The following is a 16,487-nucleotide window of genomic DNA, read 5'->3' as shown; positions in this document are numbered from 1 at the left end:
TGTTTGCAGCGAAACGAAAGAATCGAACTGGTTCTTTCTTGAATTATCATGAATATTTTAATATTTAATAATTATCATGAATATTTTGTTCCAGAAACTTGCAGATGCCCACTGCAAATGACGACCAACTGGCATTCCCTGCCTCCTTACATGAATAGTGTCAAGGTTTCTAACAAGGGAACTATTCCATTCATATTAAACTGGGCAACTCACACGTGTTGTCTACCTTGCGCCAATGGCCACGGATCCTCTTCAGTGGATTATGAGCATGACAGAGGAGGAGTAACCGCTGAAAAGGATAACGTGTCGTCAGTACACAAGATTGAGTACGAGTCGGACTTCAGCTTTCCCATAGAGGGATACAGGGGTCAATCTACATTTGGGGTGTATCGCTACGTACCCTTAATGGAGTCGCCCGGGGTGGCTTTTGTCGCTCCTGTACCGTCACTTGATGAGAGAGCCAGTTTTGTGATATGGGTCACTACTGCCTGCTTTCCTATGTTTCTCCTGTCATTGTTAATGATGGTGCTGGCCGCAAGTGTTATATGGGTTCTGGTAAGTTGAATGAGTTCTTTTTGTGTAGTATAGTTTCTTGTGATCCAAAGGTGGGTATTCTGTCAATTAATGATGGAAGGTTGAAATGAGTTCGTTCAGAGAGGAATTGCTGAGTCATGATAAGCCTCCAAGGTCAACTGTGATTTATATGCTATAAATTGTCAAATGAAAATAAAGTAATCTTCTTGTCACCAACTTTCTCTTACCCTTAATTGAAAGAGCTGCAAATTCTTAAAAAAATCTAAATGAAGATATTCCATTGCCTACGTACAGTTGATCGTCGTTTTAATTTAGCACCCACATTTGTGGATACGGGCGAGCAATAAATGTGCATGTCATCTTTAATCTTTTTCATGTTCGCTTACTTTGGTCTTAGACACTGATAGGCTTAATGCACAGTCTGGTGCAAATCGCTTGGTGCTCGTTTTTCATAATTTAATTGTTTAATTTTGGTTTAATGAACCGGCAGTTGCTCGCTAAAAAATTCTAGCCTTATGAAAAATGATTAAAATAGGTATACATTTTCAAGAATAAATGCTAATGACGTGCGCTTCTTAGAATGGTGTTAAAAGTAACAAAACATATATGTTGTAGTTCAATTTTATCCTTTGTTCAAATTTTATTTTCCTTTGTTCTCGCTCATGTTAATGTATGAAAATGAGAAGGTGTAGTCTGATCGTCCGGGTGAGTGTAGTCCTGAGAAGGACTGTTGTCGGTGGTAGTGACTCAGGACTACACTCACCCGGACGATCAGACTACACCTTCACATGTTACCCCCGGGTTCAAGCCATTTACTCCAGTATGAAATGAGTTTGAAACAAAAGAAAATAAAATTTGAATCAAGGATAAAACTGAACTACAACATATACATGTCTAGTATATATGTTTAAGATCTTCCTTACGAGTCCGCTGTGTTCTCCTTTCATATTTGATAGGAATCGACTGCTAACCCGGAGGAGTTTCCAAGTTCGTTCACCGGGGGATTATGGGAAGGATTTTGGTGGTCCTTTATCACATGCACGACACTAGGGTGAGGAGTCTATCATCTTGGGGTAAAGGCTGGGTTATAGGCGAGACTAGTGCGATCATTAACAGAAAATTTCATCTTGATTGTGAAAATAGTCACTTTTTCAAATTGGTTGATGGAAGAAGGTATGGCTAAAGTCAACGTAATGCTTGTTTCTTAATAGCGAAATGACGGCACGAAACTTCTGTATTGTTCCTGGTAGAACGCTTATAAATAGATGCAAAATTGGTTATGTACAACGCCTTCGTTAATAACTATTGGAAAAATTAATTATTTTTTTTCACTTTGTTTTTCAAGTTATGGTGACAAGATTCCTCGTACTTTTCTGGGGCGACTTTTTGGGATAGCCTGGACACTATTCGGCCTCGTTATGATGTGGTTTCTTGTAGCTGATATGACCAATGCTCTTATATCATACTCTATGCTTCAAACCACTAACAGGAAAGTTTACGGTGCTAGGGTAAGCACAGCCTACAGGTTACAGTCATTGGAGAGACAATTTGGGATAGTTATCAAATTTGATAACCCACACTAAAATAAAAGAATACCAATGGCTGCTTAGACTGACAACTGAAGCGACATTTTACTTCGGAAAAAGCCCCAGGAACGCCGCTGGGCAGAAGACCGAACCCAGTAAAACTATTATAGGATGTAATAATCAAGTTAGTCCATGGAAATTGTTGTTCTAAGGTTTGCTCAGCTAATCATGTCGAGACTAAACGAAATCAAGGTCATTATCCGAAGACACCCGATAGTCTCCTACGATACCTTCGGACTCCCAATCGGCTTTGGGCACGGTGAAAGGTCCTATTTACTTATAAAAAGAATGAGTTTCGAGTATCACAGAGGACACGTCCCAAACTGAAGCCTTACGTTTTCCTTAGGTTGGAGCCATCCAAGGTTCCCCGGAATATTTACTTGGACTGCGCAAGGTGGCCAATATGAATCCAGGTATGAAACGTTGGTATAGTTACTTGAGAACAAGTCATCATCCACTATCGATTATTTTACACTTTCTTTAAAAACCACTTGTTGACAATTTTCCGCCGTGTTTCTGTTTGACTGCGTCCAACTCCTCGATTCTTTCTTAGGGCCTGTTACAGATATGGACTCGGGTACCTGAGACAAGTCCTCCCTCTAGATACCATGGCCGGGCTAACTTTTCACTTATTTCTTTGAGAACTTTAACCAACCGTTACTGAACAAGAAAATGAATTATCCGTGTAGGAGGTGGTTGCTTGACTTCACGTTATTTTTATTTGCTAAATTTAAACTTCCCTTTCGATTCGTTCCGAGAGAAATTTTTTTTTCGGCATGGAAAAGAGGTCAGATTCCATGCATTTCCCTTCAGCTTCTCACAATGTGTAGTTTGGTTTTGCTTTCAATTTTCAAAAACCTGTCCAGACGTTCTCCAATCGTAGCTTGATAGCATGCAATATATAGTTCTTTCCTGATTTAGGAAGAGTTTAGTATTAGTTAACATCAATTGCGCTTTTCTTCTGTTTTACAGTTCAACAGTATCATACATACTATGCCATAAACAAAGCTCTCAAAGACAAAGAAATAGATGGTGCCCTTATTGACGTGTATGTCCTGTCTATGCAAAAGCATCTGTCCTCCAACCGTAATTTGCGCGTAATTAAAGTCTTCGACTATAAGAAGACCTACGGAGTGGTTCTGGCAGGGCCGTCAATGAAGTTAGAAAAGTGTTTCCTTGACTTTGTAAAATTCAACAAACGGGAGATTTATCACAGGATTCAAGAAACGATATGGTTACCAAGGGTAAGCCGATTTTGTAATCAGCAAATATACTGACAACAAGTGGATCCTTCTCCACTTGCCGCAGCTGACTCGTTCACGTAGTTCGATCGGCTTGTTTGTCCGTCTTCGCGGTTTGTTTTTCTACTGGTTTACCAGGTTGTCTGTCTGTTCAATGTCCCTCTTTCTCTGGCCTCTCTGGCCATCCAGTCGTTCTTGTCTATCTGTTCAGTCTCTTCTGTGTCTGTCTGTCTGTCTGTCTGTCTTTCTGTCTGTCCAGTCCACCCCTCTGTATTCATCTCTGCCTACAAATCAATGCCCAATTTCCCATCGCTAAATATAAAGCTCTGAAAAATATGAGTTCTTTCATTCATTTTCCCCCTTGATTTCCACACGGGAACCTTTCTTTAATTGAAAACATTTCCAATATATCATTGAATTTAATTTCAACGCAACTTTCGGTTCTTTTTTGTTTCAGCCTCAGGAGGAATCAGTTGCGGAGGAGATGAGCGGCGGATTGTTTGACACAAATAGTTCTCAGTTCTCTTTCAGCTATCTCTTCCTAACGAGTGTCTTGGGCTTTGCACTTCTTTGCGGGTTGGTGGGCCAGATCTATTGCAAGAAAGTAAAACAGCACTCAAACATAATAGGTAAGTTCGAGAGAAGTCAATTTAGGGAGAAGAAGAAGACTTACAGCTAAGAATATTTGCGCTTTGAAAACGCAAGACTAATTCTTAATTCCGCTTTTTGTGCTCATAACTTGAAGACTCAGTCGAAATCAAAGTCACAAAATCTAATTTCCACGTCAGGTTTTTGGCTGCCTTATACTATTAGAAGTGCTACCGTAGTAAGCAGGATGATAAGGTATCACCTCAGACCCTGATTAGGCCAAAAAAAAAATGTTTATACGTTCACTCTATTCTATATTTATTCACTCATCTATGTATCTTGTTATTTAACTCAGGCCCTGACAAACATTTTGCGTCCTTGCGACAAGAATTGAGACAAGAGGTGAACACATTTTATCTGAGGGTCTCTAAAATTGCCAACGAACTGAGGAGAGCTCATATCAAGGAAAAACGACAGCTCCTGGAACGCAGAAGAAGAAAAAGCTTCTTCCAAATCACCCTGACTTCGGTTAGAAAGTTACCACCGACAAATGACATAGATTGAACCTGTTCTAGATCTTGCAACATTGTTTTGCGTAAACGATTAAAGAAAAGATTGAGCAAAGGTTCGCAAAGGTTCGCAAGACGTGATGTCACAAAAACCCTGTTGGTTGTATAAACAATGGCCTTCATTTGGCGTGAAGTATGCACGGATATTTATCCACGCACATTTATCCACGCACATTATCTGTTCCGAGATGCGAACAGTTTTCCGAGAGCGAAGCTCAAGGAAAACTGTGAGCTTCGAGGGGCAGATAATGTGCAAGGACAAATAGACGAGCATATTTTCGCGCCAAATGGAAGTTATTGTGTTTATTATTCTCCAAATATTTTAATCGCGCAGGATGAATGTTTATGGACGGCTTAACGTTTACGGTGTGGTATGTTCTCTAATACGATTTTATGAACAAAGAAAAGAACATGTTTCTTCTTCTGTAACAACCATCTTGACTTAAGCGATCACAATAGAGCAGGGAGCCATTGTCGAGGACAAAAATCTATAGTATAATTATTATATTGTATTGTATGGAAAAATTCACGTTGGATACGCTTCTTCAAAACCACTCCACTTCACAACAGTTCGCAGTTCATGTGGTGGGAAAAAAACTGCAGACAAAGGTGTAATAAATGTCATATAAATAACCAACAGCCTTTATTTTATTATAAAATATGCTCCAGACTCTCAGTGTTCCTTCATACGACTAAGTGAGCGGACAAGTTTGTCTCTTCCTTTGTTATAAAAAGGAAGACCTTTATCGCGTTGAGCACAAAGTTTGAAAATTGGGGAATGTAATGAAGAAAATATCACCGAACGATCGCCTGTTTTACCCATACGGCATATTTAGTCACGTGATGCGTTAAAGCCGATTGCGCGTACAGTAGTTTAAAATATTTGATGCATTAGAGCTAGTGATATTTGTCTCAAGAAATAGATATTTATCTTAGCACATTTAGATAACTTGTGAGAATAATAGGTTCCATTGTAATTCTAAAATATACTGCTCCGTAAGCTAAATTCTTTTGCATGATCGGTTGCCACGAAATACTTAAGAAAATTGAAAAGTGATGAGTTTCCGATCACAAAGACAATCTAGTTTTATCACAATACTCTTTTAAGCTATTTTACTCTGAGAGACAATACAACAACGTTCGAAGACAGGTAAAAGGTTCTTTGCTGAGGTTAAAAAGGTATGACTTGAATTTTAGACTCGACTTGTCCAATTCGAACAGTATTAATACTGCCCTACGTCGATATGAACTGCATCATCATCGATCTTGCTGACCTGTTGTGGAAGGTCTGGCTCTTGACGCGCGCGCACGTCCACGTGTGTGGCTTCCTTCACTCGCTTCGTGGCCTTAACGTGTCGCACACAGCACGTTATGACAAATGAAAGCGACAAAAAAATCACACATCCGACAAAGATTGAAATCGCTATGAATTTTGAGTTCTTCTTTGGGTCAGCAGCTCTACTCTCATCCCTTGAAACTAAACGCGCTTGTGTTGACCCACGCACATGCTTGCGATGCTTGTGTATCTCGCTGTTAAGATCATGCGCATGTCTTGAGAAATCTGTCTTTGTCGTCAGATGAGTTTCAGTTGTAATAAAACCACTAGATTTTTGATGTCCAGCTTCAGGTTCCAGCCCATACTCCAAACCGTGACCACGGGAAATAGGAAAAGTCGCCGTCACATCGAACAAAACCAAAACGCCCAAAAATATGACAAGAAGCGATCTTTCCATAGTTTAAACAAACGTAGCGATATATTTCACAATCTTCATCCACAAACGTCCGACTTAAAACTACGTCATAATGACGCATATCGTCGACGAAACTAATTCCAATTAGAGGAGAGCAGTTCCAATTACTTTCAGCTGAACGTAAATTAACCACAAGGCTACTTCAAAGTAGATTCACTCATTACCTCGCTGAGAGCACCTTGTCATTCCATTCTTTTGAGTCGATGGCTTCTTTCCGATTGTCCAGTAGCATAACGAACAAAGGTGCCACTGACATCGCGTGACAAGCTGATTGCTTCAGAAACATACGCGTGCAGTGTGTGACCCATAGGCGGTTGTGATGTCACACATTAGGCAACAGACGTTATGGGAAGTGACATTTATTTATTTATTATTTATTTAACGATTTGTACAAGCAGTACCGGAGCAAAAACAATAGGACTTAAGTCCCCTACTAGGTTTAAGCTCCAACCCAACCCTCTCCTAAAGGCTAGCGGGTTCAATAATCAAATAATCAATTCATTATTGCATTCTTGAAACGGCTGGCGGCTTCAATATTCAAATGATCAATTCATTAATGTAATCTTGAGGGGAACGCTTCACTTAGTTTGACTGTAAGTTTACGCTTAAAAGAGTCAATCGACTCAGCCTGCCTAACATCATTTGGTATGTTGTTCCACAAATTTGCTATCCTATTAAAATAGAAATCCCGAAATGTTGATGTACGATTCTTATTAATCTTTAAGTTCAGCACTGAGCACGCTTGACGCGTCTGACTCGTAACAAGGGAAAAAATAGTAATTAAATGAACGAGTTAGATCAATATGACCATGAAGACATTTAAAAAAGAAAACTAAGTCGAGATATTCGAGCCAGTAATTAAGCGGCAACAACTTCAGTTTGATTAAGCGATCCTTATAAGATAAGTTACTACTATATTTTAGTATAAAGCGCGTAGCTCTTCTTTGCACATTTTCAACTAAGAATAAATTGCTGATAACAGACTGAGGAGCCCATAACTGACAGCAATAGCTAAAGTACGAACGCACTAATGAACAGTAAAGACGCAACAGCAGAACACTGCCAACAATTCCTACGCAGCTCCTTCTAAAAAAAGCCCAGTAACCTATTTGCTTAAGCAACTATCATAAGTATATGATCCTTCCAAGAAGTGTCATTTACGATCACTACCCCCAAATCTTTTTCAGTCGAGACAACCTCCACATCTATACCATTTATACTATAGCTACGATATGGACTAATACGCTTCCTAGATATACGCAGATTACTGCACTTTGTAGGCAGAAAATACAATCCATTTGACAAGGACCAAGTTGTAAGCGAAACTAAATCCTGCTGCAATTTCGAAAAATCAGCATCATTATTTCTGATCCTATAACATTTAGAATCGTCAACAAACACAGCCAGCGCCGCATTATTAATTACATTTGGCATGTCATTTACAAATAGTAAAAAGGGAATCGATCGTAGAAGTGACCCTTGGGGTACGCCTGACCCGACGTCCGTCCAATAACTGATATTAGGGAACTTAAGCAATGACGACGGCAACGTCACGGAAGACTTCGATTAAAAAATTAGTTTCTACTTTTGGTTAGAATTTCGAAAATGGCTGCATGTATTTACCGTCTCATAGGGCGCCAGACCTCAAACTCAAAATAAGGCATAAAAGTAGCGTTGAGTTCCAAATGTAAATTAAAATGATTTGCCGCAGCGGTTTCGGTTCGCAGACGACGCAAATTTTGGTGATTTCACGTTGTCGTTTTGCAAAGGACGGCTAAGAAATGTACAAAGTTTTAAAACGCACGTGCTGAGTTATTGTTCAGCCAATTAGATCTATTGTTTTTCCACGTTCTCGTTGCCGTCGCCGTCGTGGTTTGCTTAAATTCCCTAGTTTCATTTATAACCACTCTTTGACGCCTTCCAGTTAGGTATGAGTAAAACCAGGAGAGTAGGGAGTCCTTGATTCCAGACGTTTTTAGCTTCGACACGAGCTTTGCCGGGCACACAGTATCGAAAGCCTTGGCAAAGTCCAAGTAAATTTTGTCAGTTTCTAGCCTGCGATTCAGTGCATATGACCTATGCCGTAGAATACTTCAATGAGCTGAGTGACGCAAGATTTGCCCTTTTGAAAACCACGTTGAAGAGGATACAAGATCTTCTTAACGTGAGGGACAAGGCGTGATGCCACACACCGCTCCTGAACTTTAGAGATCACTGGAAGTAACGACACGGGGCGATAATTTTCGACAAACTCTCTTTTCCCTTTTTTAAAAATCTGAGAAACATTTGCTTTTTTCCAATCAGATAACTGAAAGCCTTTGTTTAAACTAAAATTAATAATTGCCGTTATAGATGGAGCAAGGAGGTCAGCACATTCTTTCAACACGATGGTGGGCAGCTTATCATGTCCGATTGCCTTTTTAGTGTCCAATGAACGAAGGATGTCCACAACTTCCTCAACTGACACTGTGACATGAGATAATTGTTCAGTAACGCCCGGGAGAATTGGTGCGTTCAGCTCAATTACACAGTTCGAAGGATCCTTGTAAATAGATTTGAAAAAGTCATTAAAGGCTTCTACCTGCCCACGATCATCAGAAAATGAGACACCATTGTAAGTTACCTTGTCAGGTGTTGGCTTTTTTCTTGCATTTGAAGGAAAAGAACGACCAAAAACGCTTAGAAGTCTTATGGATTTCATTTGATAACTCTTTAACATAATTTCTCCTTTCATAACGTTGAGTTTTAATTTGTTGCCTTAATTTGCGGAATTTCTCCACTTGTTGAGGAGATTTTGAGTTCCTAATACGCCACCATAAGGTCTTCTTCTTGTTGATATCCTTTGCTAAGTCCTTCGATATCCAAGGAGGACGATATGAATGTTTCCAGTTTACTTTTGGGACGAAGGTGTCTACAGCAGCAAAAACAAAGTCATTCCACAAATCCCAAAGAGAATCAAAATCTTCAATGGAATTAACGCTGTGGATACCATTGCTGACTATAACATAACCAAAGTAAAGCGCGCGCTCTGATTGGTCAATTGAGCGTCCCCCATTTTCCCATGGGTGTACGCTGCTGACGTGAGCAAATGCAAAGACTATTTTTCCGCGCGCGCTTGTTTTTTCTGGTCACGTAAGATTTGTTAAATAAAAGGGTACTCTTTAACTACAATGTATCAATGTTATGTTATAAAACAAATGGTAAACACCACAGCGTACACTATTGAGTTATGGATGCACTTGGGAGGTTTGCTAAGCACGAAAGAAGCTAGAGTCGCTCTCGGCTATCGCCTCGAGCGACTCTTACGCTTCTTTCGTGCTTAGCAAACCTCCCAAGTGCATCCATAACTCAATAGTGTACGCTGTGGTGTTTACCATTTGTTAAGTGGAGTTAACAAAAGGACTTATAACATAGCGCGCGCGCTGGTCCTATCTAATTGCTATTGCGTCAACATAACAAAATCTTTATGTACGCACGGCCGTGCTCAATAAAATGACGTGTGCAGTTTCAAAATAGCTGCAAAATTTCTGTCGTGTGAGTTCCTTAAGTTAAAGTTTCGGAAAGCGATAAAGTAAATCGAGGGCCAACCAAACTTTTCTTTGGCTTTCGACCTTCCTGCAAGTAATCAAGCCAACAAGCAGTATACAAAAGCGAAACACAACAGGCCCGTTTCCCGAATTTATCAGAACAGGAGCTGGAGCAAATTTTAGCTGAAAGACATTCAGCAAGAACTAAGAAGACTACAAATTGGATTGTGGCGACTTTTAAAGGTAAACGTCTCTGTTGATGACGTTTTTTTTGGTTACATTTGTAATTACAACCGAAAACCATTTAATTACGAAATCAACAAAACAATCGGAGACGCCAACATTTTCGGGCAACTTTCATTTCCAAAACATTACAAAAACGTCATTCAGCGCCCAAATTGTTTTCGTATGTTATAAAAGAATTGTTTCATGCTTTTAGCTGTGCGTCTATCGAGTTATGGATGCACTTGGGAAGTTTGGAGAGCACTCAAGAAGCTAGAGTTGCTCTCGTGCTCTCCAAACTCCCCACGTGTATCCATAACTCGATAGACGCACGCTAAGCATGAAACAATTCTTAATCGTTTAAGAGACTCAAATTTTGCATTTTTGAAGTCGAATCGCTTCAGGCGAGAAACGTATTTAAAATTTACATCCACAGCCAAGTCAAAGAAGACGGGAAAATGATCCGATGAAAGTCCACTGTCTCTAGACTGGGACCAGTTTTTAGCTCGAATATGAGGGAATGGGTGTTTGTTAGAACGAGATCCAAGATGTTGTTGCTTCTAGTAGGTTGCTCTACTGATCGAAATAAATAAAACTCCATCAACAAATTTGCAAAAGAAGAATCATCACCAGATGATGCAAAGCCTGACCCTTCTATCCACTGTATACCAGGGAAGTTAAAATCCCCTCCTACAATAACAGAGTAGTGATGATGAAAATTCAAGGGATCTTAGAAGCCAGCGAATTGCTGAATAAATTGTTGATAGTTGTCAGGAGGGCGATAGCACTTTATAAGTAAGATCGTACTTTAGGTTTGATATTTCAACAAAACAATTTCTAAACTTGAAAACTCTGACGGAACTTCATGGAGAGTCGAAGACAGTGTACTTTTGATTGCTGTCATAACTCCACCACCAACTCTACCAACACGGTCACATCTATAAATGTTATACGCTGTAGGCAATATCTCGTGATCCATGATTGATTCGTTTAGCCATGTTTCCGTAAGGAAAATAACATCGAGGTCTAGTCCATAAACGATATCTTGTAGAACCCCAAGCTTCGATTCAAAAGACAAACCCTCCGCAACTTGAAAGGCTTTTAAACTTCTAACGTTTTGCATAAAGCAGCTTAAAGATTCCTGGTGAGGTCCAGCATTTGGCAAAATGTCGCCACAGCGCAAAAGGATCAGTCTTTCAACAGAAGTTGCTAAGCAGAGGCCGCCATGCTTGACCATTTTCACGATCGGTCTATGTCGTTTAGTTGATCCTTCTGTTACTACGACGCAGTCTCTACAAAATTTTGGACGAAACTGAGGTCTAGATGTCATGAGACCAGATTGATACCTTAAAAGAGAAAAGGCTACCAAAAACAAGCTCAAGAAGCAGAGAGAAAAAGGACGCTTGACAAACACGTCTGCCGCCATATTGAATATCATCACTTCTCCTTTACCACGTTCATTATATTGTGAACGCGGCCTAATTGCTCGCTGCACTCGCACTGGCGAATTTTCTTGTAAGAAAATTAGGAATCAAATACTAACATGAAAAATTTTCTTGACGAAACTCTTGTCAGCGCTGACTTTTGCCTTCTTAAGAGGGCCTTCTTACACTTGAGTTGTAATTTTTCGAGGTTCATTTGTCATTCTCTTACTCAAACCAAGCGGATCTCGCTCGTCGAAAAAGCTAAACATCTGGCGCTGTATTTGACGATGCTGGACGGCTTGAATCACCTCAAGAGGTGGAGTATTTGATACTACCCTCTTGTCGTCAGTAACTTAGCTTCATTTCAAAACCTGTTACTTAAACGAGGCAAATCATTCATCACTCTTCTTCGAGATCCTCATCAGGAAATTCCTTTCCTGGCCCTAAAACCTGTCTTACGTTGACATTTATCCGCGAGGTACAGATGTAGTGTTCCAGAATAATGTCATCTTTCTCACCACACATATCGCCGGGTTTGTCTTTGTCTTTCCTTAAGCACAGAGGCAAGCTTTGAGTGCCTGGATGTGTAGATGGAGGTAGAATCCTCGGCACAGCATGGTAAGCCAACCGTGAATTTCCCGCCATGATCATGATATCTCCGCTACGCAGGTACATGGCCAGTGGCACCTGCTCCAGCGTTTTCCCGCCAAGAAGAAAGATTGCTGACTGGCCAAAACTGCAGAAGGAGGAATCAAAATAACAGCGATAATAAGTTATTCTTTGTTTGTATGATTAATAAACACAGCCATCAACGACGTAAGAAGTATCTACATATACGAAGACATATTGGAACTTGGAACACAGCAAAAATAATAATTGCATCTAATAACTCAGGGCTGTTTCCTAAACAGTGTCACGCTATTTTTTTTTAAAAATAGTGTGTTTAAAAACATCCATGACAATTTTAAAATCAAAATTGATTTTCACAAACGTTTGATTTAGTTTGTTAGCTATGTCATTTTTTCTTCAATCTGTATTTACTATCTGCTACTAGCCACACTACTCCTCGAAAGGTTTCAGACGAGTTATGGAAAGCTCAATAAAGACATTATTTTCTATCAAAACATTTCAGCAAAACTGCTATAACTCCTCCAATTTACAAAGGTTTCAAAAATAAAGGTTCAAAGTGTTAATCTCAAGGGACAAGTGAACCTGAGCCAAGGCTGTGGTCATTGAGGACGGCAAGAGAGGAAAAGCTAGCAGGGTTTTTTCGGGAATTGCTACAAACCCAAGTAAGCCCTCAAGGCATTTAGTTTGACTTACCTCAAAGAGAAGAGAGGAGCTGTGAGGTCAAATTCAGAATGATCTGTATGTCCAGACAGTGTTGAATCCAGATGATAGTAGTTGATTATTCCAGCCTCAGGCTTGAAGCTGGCAACAACAATAACGACAACGAAAAAACAATAACTCCTAACCTTTTCCTGGAATTTCATTCTTTGGAATATTTTAACACTTTCGTTTTAGTTTCCCCATTAAAAACAAGCTATTAAGGGCAAGAAGTCATGTCTTTAAAATGCAAAAAATCATCTCCAGATTTCTAGATTCATTATATATTTTGTATTCATTCAGAAGAAATATTTATAAAGATCACACTTGTGCTTTTTAAAGAAGTTAAAAAAAAAACAAAATCTCAGCTATGTATGAAGTTTTATAGACACAAAATCATTGCAGAAGCAGGAAAATGTTGAGAAAAATGCACACATCTTGGTTAACGGCTACAAAACCCTGAAAGTGAATAGTAACATCTAATGTCCCCTTACAATATCCCCCCTGAATCACACATTAAGGTCCTGAGAATTAAGAAAATGGTCACCAACTAGAGAAGCTCTTGATTGTTAATCAAATTCTCTTTGACAGCACCTTAGGAAATGCATGGAAATTAGTAGGGAGAATATGCATGCTGATGTTTGCATGTAAGTATTAAAGCAGGTCAACTAGGTTCAATCTAAAGAAATCCTCTCTGCATACACTTAATTCTTCCAATTCATTTTGGGAATACAAGTTACAAATTTATCTGGCCTTTCACAATCAGTTGACAGCGAGTAATTTTTTCCATATAAAAACGTGCCTGACAAAACAGTGAGAGTTTTACCTGGAGAATTGTAAAGTTGTGGCAATAAATTCAATAAGTTGCCCCAAATCAGGTGGAAATGGTGTATGTCTCTTTTTGTTATAAGTCTGTAATAAAACATAAGTATTGTTGAGTGAAAGCTAAAAATATTACTTCATAAATCTTCTTTGTTATTCTTTATTCAACTTTTGCTAGCAGCAACACCTTCCAACATTGTTAAATTCAATGTCTCAGTTTGAAGAAGGTTATATTCAAGGTCATGTACTACCTTAATCCTCCACAAAAACTAATGGAATCTTTCCCCGCCAGGATAAATCTTTGAAGTTAATGTATATACCTTATCATCCCAGTTGTAATGATATCCAAGGGTAACCCAGCGAAGTTTGTACAGTGGGCTCTTCTTCATACAACTGGAAATTGGAAACACCAAATTCATGAAAACTTACCTTTACTTAAACAAAGGATTTGATTCAAAATAAATGAGAGAAAAAAATTGTTTATTGATATTTGGTAAATGGTGAAGGTGGCAAGGAGTTTATATGTTACACTAGATGCATGATTACTGGTAATTGAACTAAGTAAAGTGCAATTTGGTTTGAAATCATATGCTTGGTTTCAAAATCAAATGGGCATGCAGAGTTTGAATCTTAGGTATGGCTTCAGACCAAAATTGCATGACATGAAGTCCAAGTACAACTTTACTACATCTATTTTGAATTTGAAAGGTTCATTCACTCAATACAAGTCTGTACAATTATTTTATTGATACAGTATATTGAGTTGGTTTGTAAAAAGTTTCAAAAGCTGTCTCTCAGTTTCCTGCAATTTGATTGATTTCTTTAAAGAAGGAGTCAAGCTGGCTAGGATAAAGATGTGATTAAGAGCATAAAAATGGTGTGATCTGTGAATAATTAAATTGCACTGGTGAGAGCCAATCAGAATGCAAGGATAATAAGTGATTCAAAATGCATGTATTAAAGTCTATACATGTACCATAAAAGCCCATGGTCAAGCTTCACTTTTTTTCCAAAAATCATTGCTAGAAATTGGGGGTGTGGCTTATCTGCGGGAACATTTGAAAAAGGTGTTGTGAATGTCCATTTTCATGTTCGATCTAATGCCTGGTAACTAAGCTTTGAATGTTCTGCCCACGTTTATGTTGTAATGCAAAAATCTATGGAAAAAGTGTGTTAAATGACTACCAGAAAAATCATATGTCAAAGTTGGTAGAAGCGATGTTCATTATATTAAAGTGCTAAAATTGTGGGTAACACTTTAAAGTATTTTCCGTTGCAATGTTAATGATGAGTTTATGTTCAATGAACAGTGGATGAAGAAGACTTCTCAAGACTCAACTTTGGATTTCTTTTGATTTCTATCAAAAAGCTTTTTTTTCCAAAATTTGAGCTGGGGTCACTGCAGCTTATCTGCAGGTGCGGCTTATCTGCAGGTGCGGCTTATCTGCAGGTGCGGCTTATCTGCAGGTGCGGCTTATCTGCAGGTGCGGCTTATCTGCAGGTGCGGCTTATCTGCAGGTGCGGCTTATCTGTGAGCTTTTATGGTAATTAACTCTATCGAAAGCCAAGGTAAGGTGAGATTTGAAGTTTTCCCTTTTCTCCCTGTTTAAAGTAAAGGGTGATGGGTGAATTTTTTAAATACTTGTGCCTGAAACGAAATCAGGACCATCCCTTTTCCTACCCTCTATGGTGCGTGTTTTACCCCTTGCAAAAAAAAAAAAAAAAAAAAAAAGGAATAAAAATGACGATGAGGCCTCCCCTTACTGTAGTGTCCAGGCCTCCAAGTTCATGGCCAAGGCCCCAGGAGACATTTACTCGAGTATTTATTATGCACGGTAAAGTGAGAACGGAGGTGATACAATCTAGGATAACAAACAACTAAAGGAGCTGTAAGCGAACTGTAAGCGAACTGTATTAGCGAACTCCAGAACGTTACACTTACCTTTCAAAAGATCTGCTCTCATCCCAGATAGTGTCTGTGCATGTTCTTTCTATGTGAGCATCTAAATTACACACATTTGGCTTACAAGGATAGTCTTTGATACATTTTTCAATCCACTGCCACTGTGCCCCAGGCATGAAGGGATTTACTATAAAAATAAAACCTGCAGACAAAACACAATTGAAAAAATATTTCTCAGATGAAAACATTGTGATGTGTAAGTCACTTCCAGCAGCATCATCAAGATTGCCTTTTAATAGAAAGAAAACCTAAATTCATAGTTTCAAATGGTTACAAACACTAAAGGGGTAAAGGAAATAAGACTTAGTTAATTTTAAATGAGTGAGTTTCTTTTCACCTTTTTTTTTTTTAGTTGACAATTTCTTGTATATTTAAGATCAAACCTACTGTATAAATAAAAATTGTTTATTAATCAATTAAATCAACCACTCGGAAGAAAATTATTTGAAATTTATCCCACCTGGATGGTCACGAACTCCATAAACACGCCACTCTCTACATGAGCGCAACCCAAAGTCAGCTGTTCTTGCTGAATCTGAAATTTGTTTCTCCGTTGTGGTAATCTGTTGAGTCATTTCAACAAGCTAGTTTAAAAGTTAATCGATAAAGCCATCGATAACAACGAGGGTATCCTACCAATTTGAATGATACGAAAGTCACCAGTTTTCGTTAGCAAGATTCATCGATATAAAAATGTTCATTACCCATTTCTTAAAGGGTTCTCCCGCAGGCTGGGTGAAATCGATCACTTCTGATAGGTCTGGTGGAGGCTGACGCTGTTTGTATCGTTTGAATTCCTTTTTGAATGGATCCATCGGTCAAACCCCTGCGTTACAAATAATGACAAGTTTTTGCCAGGCGTGCACTTTCCTTGGAAACTACTGACAGAACCCGAGAGAGCCTGAAAAGGAGCTATCTTTCTCTCCAGTCTCCC

The 16,487-nt window shown here is 39.0% G+C and overlaps 2 protein-coding genes across 2 annotated transcripts in view; one reads left to right on the top strand and one right to left on the bottom strand.

The window, feature by feature from the left end:
* The window catches only part of LOC111340843 (protein sidekick-1), a 51,543-nt gene extending 46,537 nt beyond the window's left edge, over positions 1-5,006 (top strand). The window contains exons 20-26 of the mRNA XM_022947755.2: positions 95-555; positions 1,491-1,585; positions 1,880-2,042; positions 2,467-2,533; positions 3,093-3,364; positions 3,819-3,990; positions 4,305-5,006. Of these exons, the coding sequence (XP_022803490.2) occupies positions 95-555; positions 1,491-1,585; positions 1,880-2,042; positions 2,467-2,533; positions 3,093-3,364; positions 3,819-3,990; positions 4,305-4,513 (1,439 nt within the window). The 3' untranslated portion in view covers positions 4,514-5,006. The remainder of the gene's footprint in view (positions 1-94; positions 556-1,490; positions 1,586-1,879; positions 2,043-2,466; positions 2,534-3,092; positions 3,365-3,818; positions 3,991-4,304) is intronic.
* A 136-nt stretch (positions 5,007-5,142) lies between these two features.
* Positions 5,143-16,448, bottom strand: LOC111340832 (nucleic acid dioxygenase ALKBH1). Its single transcript, XM_088725648.1, has 7 exons — positions 16,258-16,448; positions 16,014-16,116; positions 15,533-15,695; positions 13,911-13,983; positions 13,595-13,680; positions 12,766-12,873; positions 5,143-12,178 (listed from the first exon to the last, which is right to left on the bottom strand). Exons 1-7 carry the CDS (start codon positions 16,366-16,368, stop codon positions 11,842-11,844), a joined length of 981 nt encoding a protein of 326 aa, XP_088581774.1. The 5' UTR covers positions 16,369-16,448; the 3' UTR covers positions 5,143-11,841.
* Between the last annotated feature and the right edge of the window lie 39 nt (positions 16,449-16,487).

Source organism: Stylophora pistillata, chromosome 6 (assembly GCF_964205215.1).
Source record: "Stylophora pistillata chromosome 6, jaStyPist1.2, whole genome shotgun sequence".
Lineage (NCBI taxonomy): Eukaryota > Metazoa > Cnidaria > Anthozoa > Scleractinia > Pocilloporidae > Stylophora > Stylophora pistillata.
This window is presented reverse-complemented; position numbering and strand designations above follow the sequence as displayed.